Below are 16,047 nucleotides of genomic sequence, written 5' to 3' on the forward strand. Positions count from 1 at the left end.
GGGCCCAGCACTTGTGCGTGTGAAGTCGAGTGGAAGTACCCATTTCGACACACACCCAGATATCATTCATAATTCAATGCTGTATTGACAGACAACATATTTTTTCAAAGCGAACGGTATCGGTCCAGTAGCGTGGTAATTGTTTGTTAGAAAGTGGGTCGCATCATTGTCCGCAGATCTTTCATTATAATCTGTTATTGGATGGCAGCATACAACAGATTGAATTGTACTGGCTTCCGAACGGACGGTTATTAAAAAATCTTTTGAGAATATTTTGCTGTAATGCACTCGGGAAGAATGAAATCGATTACATTACAACCTATTTTAAAATCTACGAGGCGCAGACTTAAATAACAATAGATATTTGCATACATTTTTGATCGCTATTCACATCTTGATGTTATAATATTTCAGTAACTTTAAAGCAACGAAATAGGTAGTAATGCCTTACGTTAAGTAAACGATAATAATGGAGGTACCTATCCAGCCAGTATATTTATAAAGAAGGATCAAAGTTGTTCAAATTCCTCGTAAAATTACTTGTCTTATTTATTATTTGTCTTAGTAATAATATACCATTCAAATGCATAATTTAGCACTCAGACTTGCATTGGCAAATAAACATGTTCTTACCTAATTCGTAATTGTTAACATCTATTAACTGTAACTACTGTGACGAGATATTTATCACTAATTGCCTAATGAACACAATTAATTACGTCGTAATTCTAATTTCGGTGTTTTTTAGGTATGGTTTAAAAACCGGCGAGCTAAATGGAGGAAGCAGAAACGTGAAGAGCAGGAGCGGCTGCGCAAGCTGCAGGAGGAGCGGTCGTGCGGGCGCGCGCTGCTGCCCGCCCGGGCCGCGCGCGGTCTCTCGCCCGCCGCCCACGCGCCGCCCGCGCCGCCCACGCCGCGCGCCTATACCGACGATTCCGATGACTCGGATTTAGAAGTAGCGTAAATGCTGCCAAATTCTCTCTATTACACTGGTTCTGGCATATTTTTGAGCGCATTATGATTTTATACGATGTAACGTAAGGTTGGGGTAGTGTAGTTTCATACTGACTATTGTTGCCTGATTAATAAACTCGATTTGAAGGTGAACGTGAATTGAAGGTGCCATCTACATAAAGTGTTGGGGCTCCCCATTGAACGAACGCATAACTTATAAGTGAAAGTGTCGTGTTTGTAAAGTGAGTGCAAAAACTTCAATTTACATATGAAGATTACAGTGAGGGAATTCACGGAGTATCTTGTAAATTATTAGTAAAAGTAATAATATTTAGCCATATAATTTAATATTTCTATATTCTTCTGTATTTTATTTGATAAATATTATTTCATGTATCTATATGAATGTTTAAGCTATCTGTTTTGTAATTAATAGAAACTAAAACTATATAATATTAAGTAGGTAAACATTTGCTGATTATATCCTGCTATTAATAAATTATTACAACTTTGAATGTACCTATTCTATAAAATTATGTATAAATTAGCTATGTGGGGATTACCTTAAGAGTAATGGTGATTATTTACTTTGCTTTTCTAAAATGCTGGCAATAAATATGTTATCTAGAATCATATCCTGATTCGCCTATGTCTATAAATGTTATAATCAATACGAAGAAAACAGAATAATGTAGGTCAACAAACTAAAGCTAATTAGGCGCTTAATTTGCGTAACTACTGTGGTAACTCATGTTTGATTATTACCTAGTGTCTATTCGCCGTTAAATAAAAATGTGCATATGTATACCATACCTAATGTTCATGTACATATTCGTACATACATGACATATGAATCTAAAATCCTAACTTATTAAACATCATTTGGTATACAAATAATCTTGTTATTAGCCTACAAGCTTGCCTGAGCGTAGCATGTGTTATAGGCGTATTGTGAAATTATATAGGTAATAGTTAAGTGCACAAAACGAATTCCATTTAAAATACACAACAAAAATAGAATGGAAACTTAATCATTTATATCTATTAATAATGCTTTTAAAACTTCTACCATATTATCATTATGAAAAAACTAAAAAGGTCGTTGTAAATAAAATAGAATGTAATATGTATTTATATAGGTACCTACTATAATAATTATAAATGTTGATTATTTTTTATTATTTTCAATTATATAAAGGAGCTTGCGCGATATTAAAATCAAAATACTTAAGCATTTCACAAAATAAATAAAAGCGCTGTGTGTAGTGTTTATTAGAAAAAAAATGCCATTAATAATAAGTTTTGCAACTTTATATAGTCTTATGTACCACTTTTTGTGACATAAGACAAGCCATTTAAGGTCTATATGTATAGTTCTAGCCATCAAAAGAAATGATTATAAGGACAATCATTACTTCCTACACATAATTACGGAGTACCGTAAATTCAAATCAAAATCGTTTATTGAAAGTTGATTCACATAGAAATCTTCCTTTTATTACGTATATATTTTTTAATTTCAAGATCTAAGTACCACCGCATCGGAAGATGTTTGTGTTCCGAAGAATGATAATCTTTGATTACGAGTTCCAGAAAATAAACAGTAGTACGAACGAAGTATCCGTATAAAGCAAGGTGGCAAAGTATGATGGTGGCCTTCCCGTAGTTGTGTCTCAAGCAGTAGAATATTACTACAACTCCGTACATAACTATTGTTGAATGTTAGCTTACCCACGCTCGCTTTGCAAAGTGCTTCACACGTAAAACAAGCGAACAAATAGATATAAATGTTTATAAGAAACAACACTGTTATACGTTGTTAAATAAATCTTGTATGTAGATGTTTTTGGGATATTTGATTACAATCAAGGTCGTTTTAGTTTAATCCATGTTTGTTCTACTCGCATGTGAAATACTTTGTCGTATAAAATATTGCAATAATACTAAATAGTAACTCTTGTGGGTTATTTAATATAACGAATAAATAATATTCAGTACGAATCCTTCTTTTTCTACACACTAACACCACTGATAAACTAAATATAAACTGATTATAGTTCTACATAGTTAACGTAAGTACTTGTATTTTAATGTAAAATATTACAGAAAAACTTATGATATTAACTTACAATTAATATAATCGGCTGTAGCAAAAACGCGTTGAACTCTGTTCTCTATTTAGGAAATATCCCGTAGCACCAGGCCTACGACGTAACACTTAAAGGGCAGCTTATCTGTGCATTACTTTCTTATATTCATTCAAACATTTTTGTTGCTTTATTACTTCGTTAGCCTTTTAATCTAATCACGAATGTTACAGAGGATTCTTTTAAAAAATGCAGTAAATGTACTTGCAGTTCCGCTGAGAATATGTCGGAACGCTACGTGTGTTTTAGTATGTACTTATGTGTTTTACTGCATCGTTCAAACCAAAACATCAGTGCTGGATATTATTGTTGCAAGGCAGCAACAAATATGGCCGTGGTGCCGCGGAAATCGACCCACAGAAAGTTCCTCGTCGTCAAGAACCTACTACTTGTATTATTACTTGTGTTATTATAGTACAAGGTTTATTGATATTACAGGACAGATGGGTTTATCCTTTCATTATTAGCTCAATGAAAAGTGTATTAATGGCATTGTGATATTAATAATTCATGATAAGGTTTGATTCAATTAAAATTTTAATGAAGGAAGAATAATGAGGATGATTCAAGTAAGGATTAATGGTTACCCGCTGGCGTGTCGACTGTGCCTCCTCTGAGCCATATTACAATGACAGGTATCAATCGTCTTTGAATACAAATGAACAAGAAACCAAGGTGAGTGATGTGTCCTTGTGCATACCATCATTGTTATATCACGAACTATGTCATCTACCAAATATAGATACTGTTAATGCATACTGTCTTGTGATCACGTATTCATTCACGTAATAGCGTCATAACTAACAAATAGAACATTAAGATAAATCAGCTGTATCGTTAAACAATAAACATACAAGGAAAGTTATTGGTAATTGTGAATTGCAATTGAAATAAAGAGTTAATACAATGTGTAAAAAAATAGGAAAGATTTTAACACAGGTACATTAAACAGGGAATCACTATACAACTTTCCTTAAGTTAGAATGAAAATAAACGAGTTAATTGAACATAAACATTTTTATTTTAACATTTACATATTATATTTAAATTGTATTCGATACAGTTTATAATATTGAATATCATCGATTTTTAATTACTGTTTATCTTGATTAATCACACATACCTACCTAGATAGTAGAGTACTTACTCTAGGTAGGCATTTACAAATCCAAAGCATACCTATACACAAGTGTTAAAAATTCATAATGAATTAGAACACGATAATAATAAATGTGTAGATTCATATGAATATGTATTGTATAACATTATCTATTGGTAATTAAAGTCTCGTGTAAAACATAGGGACAACAAGATAGGGATACTTATATCATGCATCATATCTTCTCTGTTTAGTTGGTTAATATCATATCAGCAAAACTTTAATAACATAAATCAGTCAAATAAACCATTATTTCGATATTAACTACTTAGTTTTAAAACCTTTTACAACTACATTTGTGTAAATATATAAGGTACATAAGTTACCCATGTTTTTTATACGGTTACTGAGTGGATACCCGGAATAGTATTTGGTTTTAATAATAGGCTAACGGGTATGAATAAGCATACGCGTAAGGGTAGGAGTACGCTTGAGCGGTGCCGTAGGAAGCCACGTAGGCCGGGTAGTAGCCGTAGCTGCCCAGCAGCACTTGCGGCTTAGCGGCGGTCTGCGTTGCCAGCACCGCCAGCGCTACGAAGATTACCATCAACTGCAAATAAACACATACACTATAAAAATATATATTATTTTATACAAACCTCCTATATATCTAAGGCCTTAAAAATTACAAAATATTAATTACAACCTCTTATAGCTCAGATGTAGAGTCTGTGTGACAATATGACGGCTATAGGAACTTCACAATAACATAAAAACGAAATATAAAAGACATACCCATATTTATTTACTTGCAAAATAAATAAAGACCTCGACTGGGTTTATTAAGACATGAAACTTGAGATTTTTTTATTGCCTAAATCTTTTGGCAAAAATAAAGATCCACGTTTTCAAACAGCTCCTACTCTATACCTCGTATTTTACACTTTTAAACTTTCTCGTGAACTACATTTTTCATTTTGATAAAAAAAGTATTAAATTTTGCAGTTTCAGTACATTACATTTTAATAATTATATAATAGTGTGAAATTAAAAAAAAGTGGGCTGCGTTTTTTGCCGTAAACAGAAAGTGGAAAAATAGAACGATGCAGGCTTTTTATATGATTTTTATCGTTAATACATTATAACAAGGTTACTCAAGTGCCGTAAATAGTCTTGCAATAGGTATTTACGGTACGTATGGCCTCTTATTTTAAGATACATGTGAGCTCTTACTCATTTCATTTATTCATACCTAATACACAACAAATATTAATATTACAATGTTATATTAGCTCAACAACTTGTAAATGCCTAGCAAACTGATACTCCGTATTAGTTCGTATTGTTAACGTCTTTAGTGACTAGTTTATTCTTAAAAGAATTTTACTCAACATTTTATAAATGTACCTAACTACCTACACAATAATAATTCTCTTCACATTAGGTTAGAATTGACATTAACTAGCCCTTTCTGTAAAACACTATCTTATAGATACTCCTGCAAATGCAAGAGTACAAAGTAGAGTGTACCTACGAAAGGATTAATTTTATTTATATATTATATATTTTATTTATAGTTTATTTGAATAGTAGTCTAATTCAGATGGACTAAAACAACGTTGTAATTATAAAATCTGCATGCATCAGAAATAGCCAGGTATGTATATCAATAATTAAAAAGAAGTTTTTAACTATGTTTAATATTTATTAAAAAAACAGTAATAAGGTATTCAAAACACATTTAAGCAGGTACATTAGGTACTTAAAATAACCTTATAGAAATATTGAAACTTTTTCAACTTCTTAGTATCGTGCTGAATTTAAAATTCTTTGAAACATTACTCAGGCTTGATGTTATTTAAAAATTGCTAAACTGAATATTTAGTCTTAGCTTAATGGTATCGTACCGTACAGATATAGCCATTTAGGTATATATTTATGATACATTTTTAACCTACTTCACAGAGACAGCAACATATCCTGTGATCAACCTGGGTTTTGGTACTATTTGAAATTATTAGCCTCAAGTGAATTAAAAAATAAAAATTGTCCATCAGTTTCCAGCACTCTTTCCTCGAAATTAAAAAAATGCATTCGTACCTAATATAGTTGCAGATGTAGGATAAATCAAATATCAATTAATATAATATGCTCAAATGATGTATCCTACGTAATATGATCGGAGAACAGCTAAAATCTATTAATTTTAATTTGAAAACAATAATCGTAAATAAAGAGATTTAAAGATGTGTTAATTAAGTAACGTTACTTAAGCTTTTGATATAAACTTACTTAATATAGAACGAAAAAATCACTTACCAATTTAAACATGATGTGATTCGTGTAGAGCACGGCTAAACAACAAAGCCTGGTCTAGGAGAGCGCTAGACGGGAATGCTGCCGACGTTAGCGACTGTATTGTCCACAACCCGTAATCCATTATCTTATATAGGTTGACTGAGTCCGGCGTTCCGTGATGTGAAATATAATGATCCCAAGCCATCGTTTCGTTCAATGATACCGGACATAAAACGATATAGGTACACAATGTCACATTAAACTAAGAGTTCTCGTCATTTCCATATTGAACCCGGATTAAACCGTAACAATAGATGCATAAACGCTTCGGCACGCGAAAATAATTTAGTGTGTTATTGTTTGAGTCAGTACTCTTGGTTAAATATATATTTGTTATTGAAGTGGAGGTTTTTGTTTCTTTTTTTACAAGATTGAAGTAGCAAACAGGCAATATACGTGATGGTAGGAGTCACTGCTGCTCATGTTTATGATGTATATCTATAATGAACTCCGTATAGAACGAGGATTCTGCCTGAAACCATTTAAAGATGCGTTGCCGCTTCTAAAGACTAAGATTTTTGGATAATAATTAATAATTCCTTGATAATTTCGTACATTAGCTCTTGACGGCTCGACAGCTCGTGACATCCGCAGTTTTCTCAGAACATAGGCCAGCGTCCTCGTGCCCGCAAGGGAGTACATACCTACGTGTACGAAGAGTTTTATTATATTTAAATAGTCAAATATTAAAAAAACGATAAAGTAGAGATATATCGATGCTAAACAAGCAATGACATTCTAAGTTTTTAGAGGAAAGGCACCTTATCGATATGGGTAGGTAAGTAATCTATTTGTATTTAGATATTATAAAGAGGGGTACTGCTAGTCTATTTATATTTAGAAATCCAACTTATTAAATTAATAAAATAAAATACACAGGGTGAATTTTTCAAATAGGCCTTCAGGGCCGAATCCGGAACTATAAGGATTAGTGAAAAATCCTAAAACGAGTTACGAGGCCGATTTTGATAAAAAGTAAAACTGCATCATTAGTTTTTTAAAATATCTTTTTCCTTGACCGGGAGTCGTACGGGTTCATTTTGAAAAAAAATACACCCTCTATATTATTCCTCTATCTGACAGTGTCGCTTATAAGGATCAATTTCTGGGAAGTGATGTTATGTGACAAATTAAAGGAAAAGGAAAATTTGGAACAAAATACATATTTTTCCATACATTGGCATACTAATCCTTAAGGATTATACATAAGAAATGGTTTATGTATAATTCTTTAGAAACATACATAAGTCATACCATTGAAGAATTTGTTGGTAAATCAACTAATTATTCGATGTTATGACCATGACATACGGCTTAGTATGAGAAAGTACTAGTTTGGCAAATAAGTTACCGCCGTTTTTAGGATTTATTTTTTTATAAAAATAGATAACTTCCCAGATTTTGAGCCTTATAAGCAACACTATCAGATAGTGAAATAATATAGACGGTGTATATTTTTTCAAAATGAACTCGTTCGATTCCCGGCTAGGGAAAAAGATATTTTAAAAAAACTAATGATGCAGTTTTAGTATCAAAATCGGCCTCGCAAATCCTTTCAGCATTTTTCGCTAATCCTTGTAGTTTCGGATTTGGCCCTGAAGGTCCGTTTGATAAATTCACCCTGTATAATTATAAATAAAAAAAAACACGAATACAAACAGTAGCCACTTACCATCAGGTGGACTGCATGCTCGTCTGCTACTCCTATATTATAAAAAAGTACCTATAAATTATATATTAGATATATAAATGAATAATACACTATGTATATCTAAAACTTACACAGAAATGTTAACAATATTTATTTCGTTGCTACCCTTTCCACGCTTATTAGATTGAAGACCTACAAGGGGTAAGTAATTACAATATAAGTATTAAAGGTCTCGTTTTTATGACTTCGCTTGTAGATAAAATTTAAGTAAAGTATCCAAACAAATGCTTTAACGTTAGAAATTATTACCTATAGGTACCTAAGTAGGTAGAAGTGAACACATACCTGATAATGGCATTAAAGTTCTAGCTTTCCTATATATTGGACATATTTACCTTTTTTTTTTACGAGGGAAACCTTTATAAGGTACCCGACGTCATGGGAATGACACCGGGTTATGTGGGAGTTTTACTGCACTAAAACCCCCCCCGGTGGCCGTCCTCGGCGCTGCGTAGAGGACTCCGGGATCTCCAAAGGAACGCAACCGGAGTCCTCTTAGCGCATAGCACCGTCGGGCTCCGCCCAGGTGAGCTTGTCGCTCGCCACACCGTCTGGTGTGTACAACGGTATGCGACCACACATACAGCCGTCCTTCCCGGGGTCGTTGACGGGTGGTTCGAGCTCCCACTCTTGGCACCCGCAACCCCGGAAACCCCCTTTTAATCGCCTCTTACGACAGGCAGGAGATACCGTAGTCCTATTCTACTCCCGGAACTACAGGAACGTGGACCTATTTACCTACCTTTCTTTAAATTCTATTTTTTCTGTGAAGTTTCTTTTTTATGGTACCTTTCGTAGTTCGACGTCGGAGGCTCCATCGCCTATTCTGCCTTATAAAAACAGCGTTCTGATTTGAAGGAAGTGACACTTAACACGTTCACTGTGGTTCACCCACAATCGGCCCGACGCGGTGCCAAACCAATATGCGCACAGGAAAAATAGGTCTTTCTCGCTAGTGCGAAACCTGTTTCTTGGGTAGTTTTACGAATATGACAAAGACAAATATAGTTTTCGATTTGTGACCAACAATGTAGAAATATAGCAATCAAATAATGCGGCAGGCCTTTTTCGACCTCCGCCGCATAGAACGTAAAAAGTTATCTCAGTGCGGGGGCAGGCCTGTTATGGTGGATGACCGCTCGCGACCTGTTGCCGCACTGTGCAGATGCGTACGCGTTGAGCCGCCAGTAGTGTTGTGCTAGCTTCGGGAGGAGGACGCGCTCGCGCTACTCGGTTTCCTGCAAGCTTCGTTACAATGGCGCATCGTAAAAACAAAATAGTACTAGAAAATGATAGTGATAACGAAGATGAATACGGTGGTTCATATTTCGAAATCCCTAAGAAAAATCTTTGTAATTATATAAAATTTTGGTCTACCTTTATAATTACTCTTTTTGACTTATGTGTTTGACATTAAAAAGGCTCGGCTTGTGTTTATTAAAATTTAATAAAATTAATGACTCGATATTTTCTTATCTTTTACTATCCCATCACTACAAAAATTACACTCTAGTGCGGTATCGGGCCTTATCGACCAGACATTTTCGATTGCTAATTTCTCATTTTCTATTTGGAGGAGCCAGGGGCGGGACACTAATGTATAGACAAGTGATTCATGAGGATTTTAAAAGTATAAAAATTTGTAATGTAAAATGCGCCTTGACTAAGATAATAGGGCTTCAATACCACCCAGAGGTGCCGGGTCGAAAAGGCCTGCCACGCACAATAAGAAAGTCAAGTGGATGCATTTTTGGACTGCCGTCGCACTAGCTGAAAGTTACTGTTTTTTTTTTAAGCAGCCAACGTGTTAAACGAGTAGTTAACCCTGAGTCCTAAGAAATTGCAAGCAATGCCTGTAGGGAGCCTCAGTTTCTATTCTATTTTTGCTTATAAATGTCTATTGACTTCGGGAGGCACTTATTTTTCAACCGACTTCCCAAAGGAGATAGGTTATCTATTTGTCGCGTAATTGTTTTTTTTTTTCTGTTTTAAGTTACTGTTTGGATTGGGTACATACTTACTTGTCATTTTAACATATTACTGAATGAATGGGTAATTAGTTTGTAAAATAAATAATAGAAAAAAATATTAAAAGTGTTGGAATGGAGAACACGGTTGAGCGGAAGAAATATAGGTAGTTTGTCTTCCAATTGATTGGACTGACCAATATACAAACGAATATAGAACGACTGGGAACCGCTGAATCATGAACTCGGTATCAATAGTCACATAGATAGATAGCATACAACTATACAATTGCAACGTATGTCTATATATCGCAGGCGTATATATGCCGCCATGTTAATATAATAGCCAGCTTGCGACAAAATTATAAATATACTATTTTGTACATTGATTTTATCGTAAAAAATCTAGAAATAGGGGTAGGGGGGACGTAGAAGGATGTGCTCCAAATACACTTTTAAAAAGAATGTCTTTGCTGACGGACTCCCCATGGTGGTCAGGGGATCCTAGCCCAAGAGCTCCCTAGTGGCGCGATGCCCCTCATGTGGGAGTGTGGGCTTTCGTCGGCTTTAGCTAAAATTCGCACCGACAACGTCCTCACGAACTCCTCTACGGTTGGAACCCTGAGGTCTCGCACCACCACATCATTCCGTACGTAGTGACCGGCTCCCACGATAGTACGTAGGGCCTGGTTCTGCAGCGCTATTTAGTCGCACCGCAAGCGTGAATGCGCTTGCGGTGCGACTGACTTGGCCACCAACGCGTACCATGCAGGCGCCGCGTAGGTTAGCAGGGATCGGATGATCAAGACAATTTTATGAAGATATTACACGCTACGAGACATGATTCACAATGATAAAATCCGTAGACGAACTAAGCTTACCGACATAGCTCTCAAAATTAGCAGGCTGAAGTGGCAATGGGCCGGCCACATCGCGCGGAGGACCGATAACTGGTGGGGAAGGAAGGTTCTCGAGTGGCGACCACGCGTAGGCAAAAGGAGGCCTATAGGAGAGGCCCATGTCCAGCAGTGGACCTCAAAAGCCTGATGGATGGATGGATTATACCCACTGATCACTGAAGCATAACTATCTGGTCACATAGTTTAATAACAATTGGCCAAGTGCGAGTCGAACTCACATATGAAAATAGAGGAAATGTAATTAGAATTATAATAATTATTATTGAGTTATAATGATAATAATTATAATTGAAAAATGGATTGCCTAACTTATATTTATTTATTTTATCCGTTCTTACTTGTATGAAATGTACACCATGTCGATATAAATGTATCAAGTAACGCCATCTATTGGTAGTATACAACTACCAATGTGTGGTGCACTAACAACTTAATATGTGAACACTGATGGCGTTGATTTCTTGCATTTGGACCCCTTTTTATATGCATATATTTTTAGTTGGTATATTTTGGTGTTGCACCGGCTAACGTTATATATACTATATACATTGTAAAATATTCAATAGGGTAATTCAATAAATAATAGGGTTTCATCTTTACTCTTTGGGTACGGCAACCTAAAAATAAAACTTATCACGCCATCTAGCGGAAACAGGGCAATAAATTATGTAGGGCAAGCTAGTAACTTAACTATAAAACCATTTTGTGTACAAAAGTAAACAATGAAATAAAAATGAAACTATGAAGACTATATAAAAATATTTTATTAATCAATCATCGTCTAGTTTTTGTCGCATGTTGCGTTTAGAATTGGTGAACTTCCGTTTCTTGAACTCAACGGGACCTTCTCCGAGCGAATCGACGCGTTTTTCTTTGAACTGGATTCTTTCAGGCTCCAGTACAACGGGTGGCACAATCTCCTTTACTTTTGGCAGTTGAAGATCGACGTTTTGCTCTGTTCTAAAAATGAAAAGTTTCTATTAAAAAAACACAATTATTAGAGTGATGGTATATTTTCTTCTTAGACTGTTTTTCTCGTACTTTTATGCACACTGATTAAAAGCATTCCGTACAACATATATATAATGTAATCGAAACAACTCAGTTTTTGAGTATTTCCTATAATTCAATAATTGTTTATGTGGTCATTTATATAGCTCTCGACTACACATTACATGACAATTGTTTGTCAGTTACAAAACTATGAGTAGTACAATTTTGTATTAACAATCATTACAGACAAGAGAATTGATAAAGTATTTTTTATTGTAGGGGTAATACACCTGTAATTTATAGTGAAACATATTAATTACAGCCCTCTGTAATCCTCTTACTTAAATATATAAATTACTATTACTTGAAGATATAAATTGCATACTCATTCACAACAGGTTTCCATGATCCATAAGGATTGCTGGCTCTTGGTGCTGGACCGAATGTTGTTTCTATCTTAGAGGGAGGTGGATCTTTCTTCACAGCTAACTCCTTCATCTGCTCTCGAGCAATATGAGCCTTTACTTCAATCCTCGCTTCTTTTTCCTTCTGCTTTCTGAAAAAAAAAAACAATAATGGTTACATGTGTTAACATGACAATAAATTGTACAATGTAAGTAAAAATGAATAGTTACTTCATCTTTTTTGCTTTCTTTTCAGATTCCTGTTCTTTTAGTTTGTTCTTCTCTTGATCAGCAACTGATAAATAATCATCAGGAGGATCCCAGGTCGTCTCTGAAAAATATGTGATATATGTGAAAAATATCACACAATCCAATCCAATCCAGGACTATTTTATATGCATACTAGCTGACACGGCAAGCGTTGTGTTGCCATATAAATAAAAAAATGTTAAGGGTGAACAACCCTTATCTCTTAGGGGTATGAAAAATAGATAGTACCCGATTCTCAGACCTACTGAATATGCATATAAAATTTGGTGAAAATCGGTAAGGCTGTTTCGGAGAAGTACGGTAACTAACATTGTGACGCGAGAATTTTATATATAAGATTTACCATTGGTCTCTGTGTTCCAAAAATAACACTGTCCATCTTCAGACTTTACTTCATGCCAAAGTGGCTTTTTCTTCACTTCTGGTGCATTGGACACAACAATGTTTTTACTATTACTGCCACTCTGCTCCAGCATTTCATTGATACTCTGAAAAATAATATATTATATACACATGGGTATTTAACAGCTCTGACATAGGGCGACAGCACAACAAGTTATGTGACATCACTGCCAAATAATATCCATGCTGTGTTTAATCAGCCTACCATATTTCCAGAATAAGAAAAAATTTAGACTGAAGTAGTAGTTGTTCAGTCTTTTTTTTATAATATAGGAGAAGCAGACGAGCATTCAGTCCACCTGATGTTAAGTGGCTACTGTCGCCCACGGACATCTGTAATCAACCCCAGATAGGATTAGATATTCCTACCTGAGGTCGGCCACAGATGCGCCGCTACCCCTGAGGTAGAAGCTGGAACGCCTCGGAAAAGTCTATCTTCCTTACCACACCCTTCAAAACGGAACACAGCAGCGCCTAACACTGCTGTTATTAGGTAGAAATAGGTGTGGCGGTGGTGCCGCCGGAGTCGAACCACAAAGGGTTCTACCACCTTCAGTCTGTCTTCTGTTCGTCCTTGTACTCACATACAGAAGCTACAGTTCTAAAAACCATGTTAATTCTAACACATTTTTATTTTAATATATTGACCATTTTTAATTAATCTTCTTGAAATTCTAAAGAATATTGAACAAAAGTAAGATAAGTATAGATATAGGAAGCAAGGCTATGAGGGAATTCCTCAGACATAGAAACATCAAAGAATCAAACAGTGCTAAAACTTTGTCAGTTCTAAGAGTAGTTCAATAAGGTAATTATTGCTAAGTGGACTACATTTCTATTTACTACTTCATTTCAGTTAAATTTAAAAAAGACAAATATTTTTTACTTTTGAAGTAAGGTCTGCATTATTTTGTACATCTTTCAGGTAAGCACTCATTGCCGCTGCCTCCATTTTTTTCATATCATCATCTATTTTTTCTTTCTGCTTGAACTCCTTTGCACTCTTCTTACTGAGCTGAGATATATGTTTTTGGACATTTTCCTTATGACGTTTTCCATTCTCATGAAAGGATATTGACTGAAATATAAAAGTAGTTACATCATGTTACATAAAGCATCTATAAAATTAACATAAGTTGAGAAAGAAGTAAAACCCGGGAACTTGCTACCGTCTCTATACCGTCTCTATCTCTCTATACTCTATATTTTTAGAAACGATGACAAGAGACCCGATGGAATCACTCTAGTTCCATGGAGTCTCGGACCACCCCTGGTATGGGACACGACGTGCGTAGACACCTTGGCCCCATCGCATGTAAGCAATACATCAGTGTGGGCATGGGCCACAACCGACCATGCACAGACTCTCAAGCGCCGTAAATATAATAATTTATTAGACAATTATTTGTTTGCGGCGCTTGTAATAGAGACAATGGGTGCATGGTCACCTGACATGAAAAATTCATGTCAGATATGTCGACTAGCGATGCGCGTTTTGACTAAAAACAATCGAATTATTCGATTCGTACGTCGATTGTTATTCGTACGTCGATTGTTACTACAAATAAATCGACAATCGATTGTTGATTCCGTCTATTGTCGATTTATTCGATTGTTTTTTTTAGAACAATCGCCCATCGCTAATGTCGACCAAGCTTGTAACGGCTTCTGGTGACCAAAAAGCTGGTGGCTACTTTGCTCAAAGGTTAAGCCTTGCCGTTCAACAAGGAAACGTCGCCAGCGTTTTGGGAACCATGCCTCACACGGCAATTTTAGATATTTAAACCTACATAAAGTAAAACATTTGAATAAGAAAATAGTTTAAATAATACTGCGGTCACTGTCACCCAACAATATCTATAAATCACTTCCTAAGATTAGAATACCACATAAATACTTGTACAAGTGTGGTGTAGTCGAGCCACGCCGAATGTTAATACGTTTAGTCATACACATTTAAATACCCATGTCTTAGTTCAAATTCAAGTTACTACATACCACTTTATTATCTGCATACCAACACTTGCAAAATTCACAATATTTTCGTGCTTGTGATTTCCAGTATTCAGTCCTGGGGAAATAGAAAACTTATTTATTTACAATGAATTTATACGCACAAGTTATGATTGAGTTTATGGAAAGTTCTTACATATCGAATAGTAAAACTTATGTTTTGTAAGTAGGGTTGTAATTCTTAAATAATATTAATCTATATAGTATTATCTTGTTTTAGTTTTTTGATTCACACAAACGAAGTGGTTACGTCGAATCACGATTCAATTCCATATTGTTATCAATATTTAATATTATTTACTAGGTATTCGAAGTTTCGAACTTCGACAATTTTATTAAGCTGACAACTGACAATTGACTGACAAGTGTCGATGGCAAGCGTAAAGCTAAAGTGTCACTGTAAAATGACAGTTCACAACTTTAGGGTTGGAACAATAATAATAATATGCTTATTATTGTTGCATTTTGTGCTATGAATTGAAATATTAAATCACAAGAATTTGTAGTACAATTAAAAGCAACATTTAAACTTCAACAATATTGCTTGACGTTTAATTAAATCGCTTCATTGATGTGAACCATTTTATTCTTGCAATTTCAAGGTAATATTCACTGTGAAGTTTCTTTCCTTATTGAAAACGACAATATTGAAAACGAAACGAATAACGAAATATAATAAAATTAATAAAATACAATCAAATGACAATCTTTAATGTATATAATAGCAGGCGTGCATACAGTCCACCTGATGATAAATGGCTACTGCCGCCCGTATAGTGCACATTGTCCCTTTAATACTGATTTTACTT

The 16,047-nt window shown here is 35.0% G+C and overlaps 2 protein-coding genes across 2 annotated transcripts in view; one reads left to right on the top strand and one right to left on the bottom strand.

Moving 5' to 3' along the window:
• The window catches only part of LOC140749930 (uncharacterized), a 33,215-nt gene extending 29,682 nt beyond the window's left edge, over positions 1-3,533 (top strand). The window contains exon 3 of the mRNA XM_073083184.1: positions 749-3,533. Coding sequence (XP_072939285.1) covers positions 749-964 — 216 coding nt within the window. The 3' untranslated portion in view covers positions 965-3,533. The remainder of the gene's footprint in view (positions 1-748) is intronic.
• A 566-nt stretch (positions 3,534-4,099) lies between these two features.
• Positions 4,100-15,591, bottom strand: LOC140749694 (WW domain-binding protein 4). Its single transcript, XM_073082816.1, has 9 exons — positions 15,375-15,591; positions 15,224-15,296; positions 14,112-14,303; positions 13,167-13,311; positions 12,785-12,884; positions 12,535-12,705; positions 11,976-12,116; positions 7,114-7,120; positions 4,100-4,810 (listed from the first exon to the last, which is right to left on the bottom strand). Coding segments are annotated over exons 1-9 (1,005 nt in total). The 5' UTR covers positions 15,377-15,591; the 3' UTR covers positions 4,100-4,636.
• Between the last annotated feature and the right edge of the window lie 456 nt (positions 15,592-16,047).

Source organism: Epargyreus clarus, unplaced genomic scaffold (genome assembly GCF_041222505.1).
Source record: "Epargyreus clarus isolate Ecla_fem2 unplaced genomic scaffold, WU_Ecla_fem_2.2 ptg000018l, whole genome shotgun sequence".
Lineage (NCBI taxonomy): Eukaryota > Metazoa > Arthropoda > Insecta > Lepidoptera > Hesperiidae > Epargyreus > Epargyreus clarus.

Excerpts from the sequence above, each read along its gene's own strand:
- LOC140749694 (XM_073082816.1), bottom strand. Across the intron at positions 12,885-13,166 it reads TTGGAACACAGAGACCAATG|AGACGACCTGGGATCCTCCT; the intron begins GTAAATCTTATA and ends CATATTTTTCAG. Across the intron at positions 12,706-12,784 it reads AAGAAAGCAAAAAAGATGAA|AAAGCAGAAGGAAAAAGAAG; the intron begins GTAACTATTCAT and ends TTTTTTTTTCAG.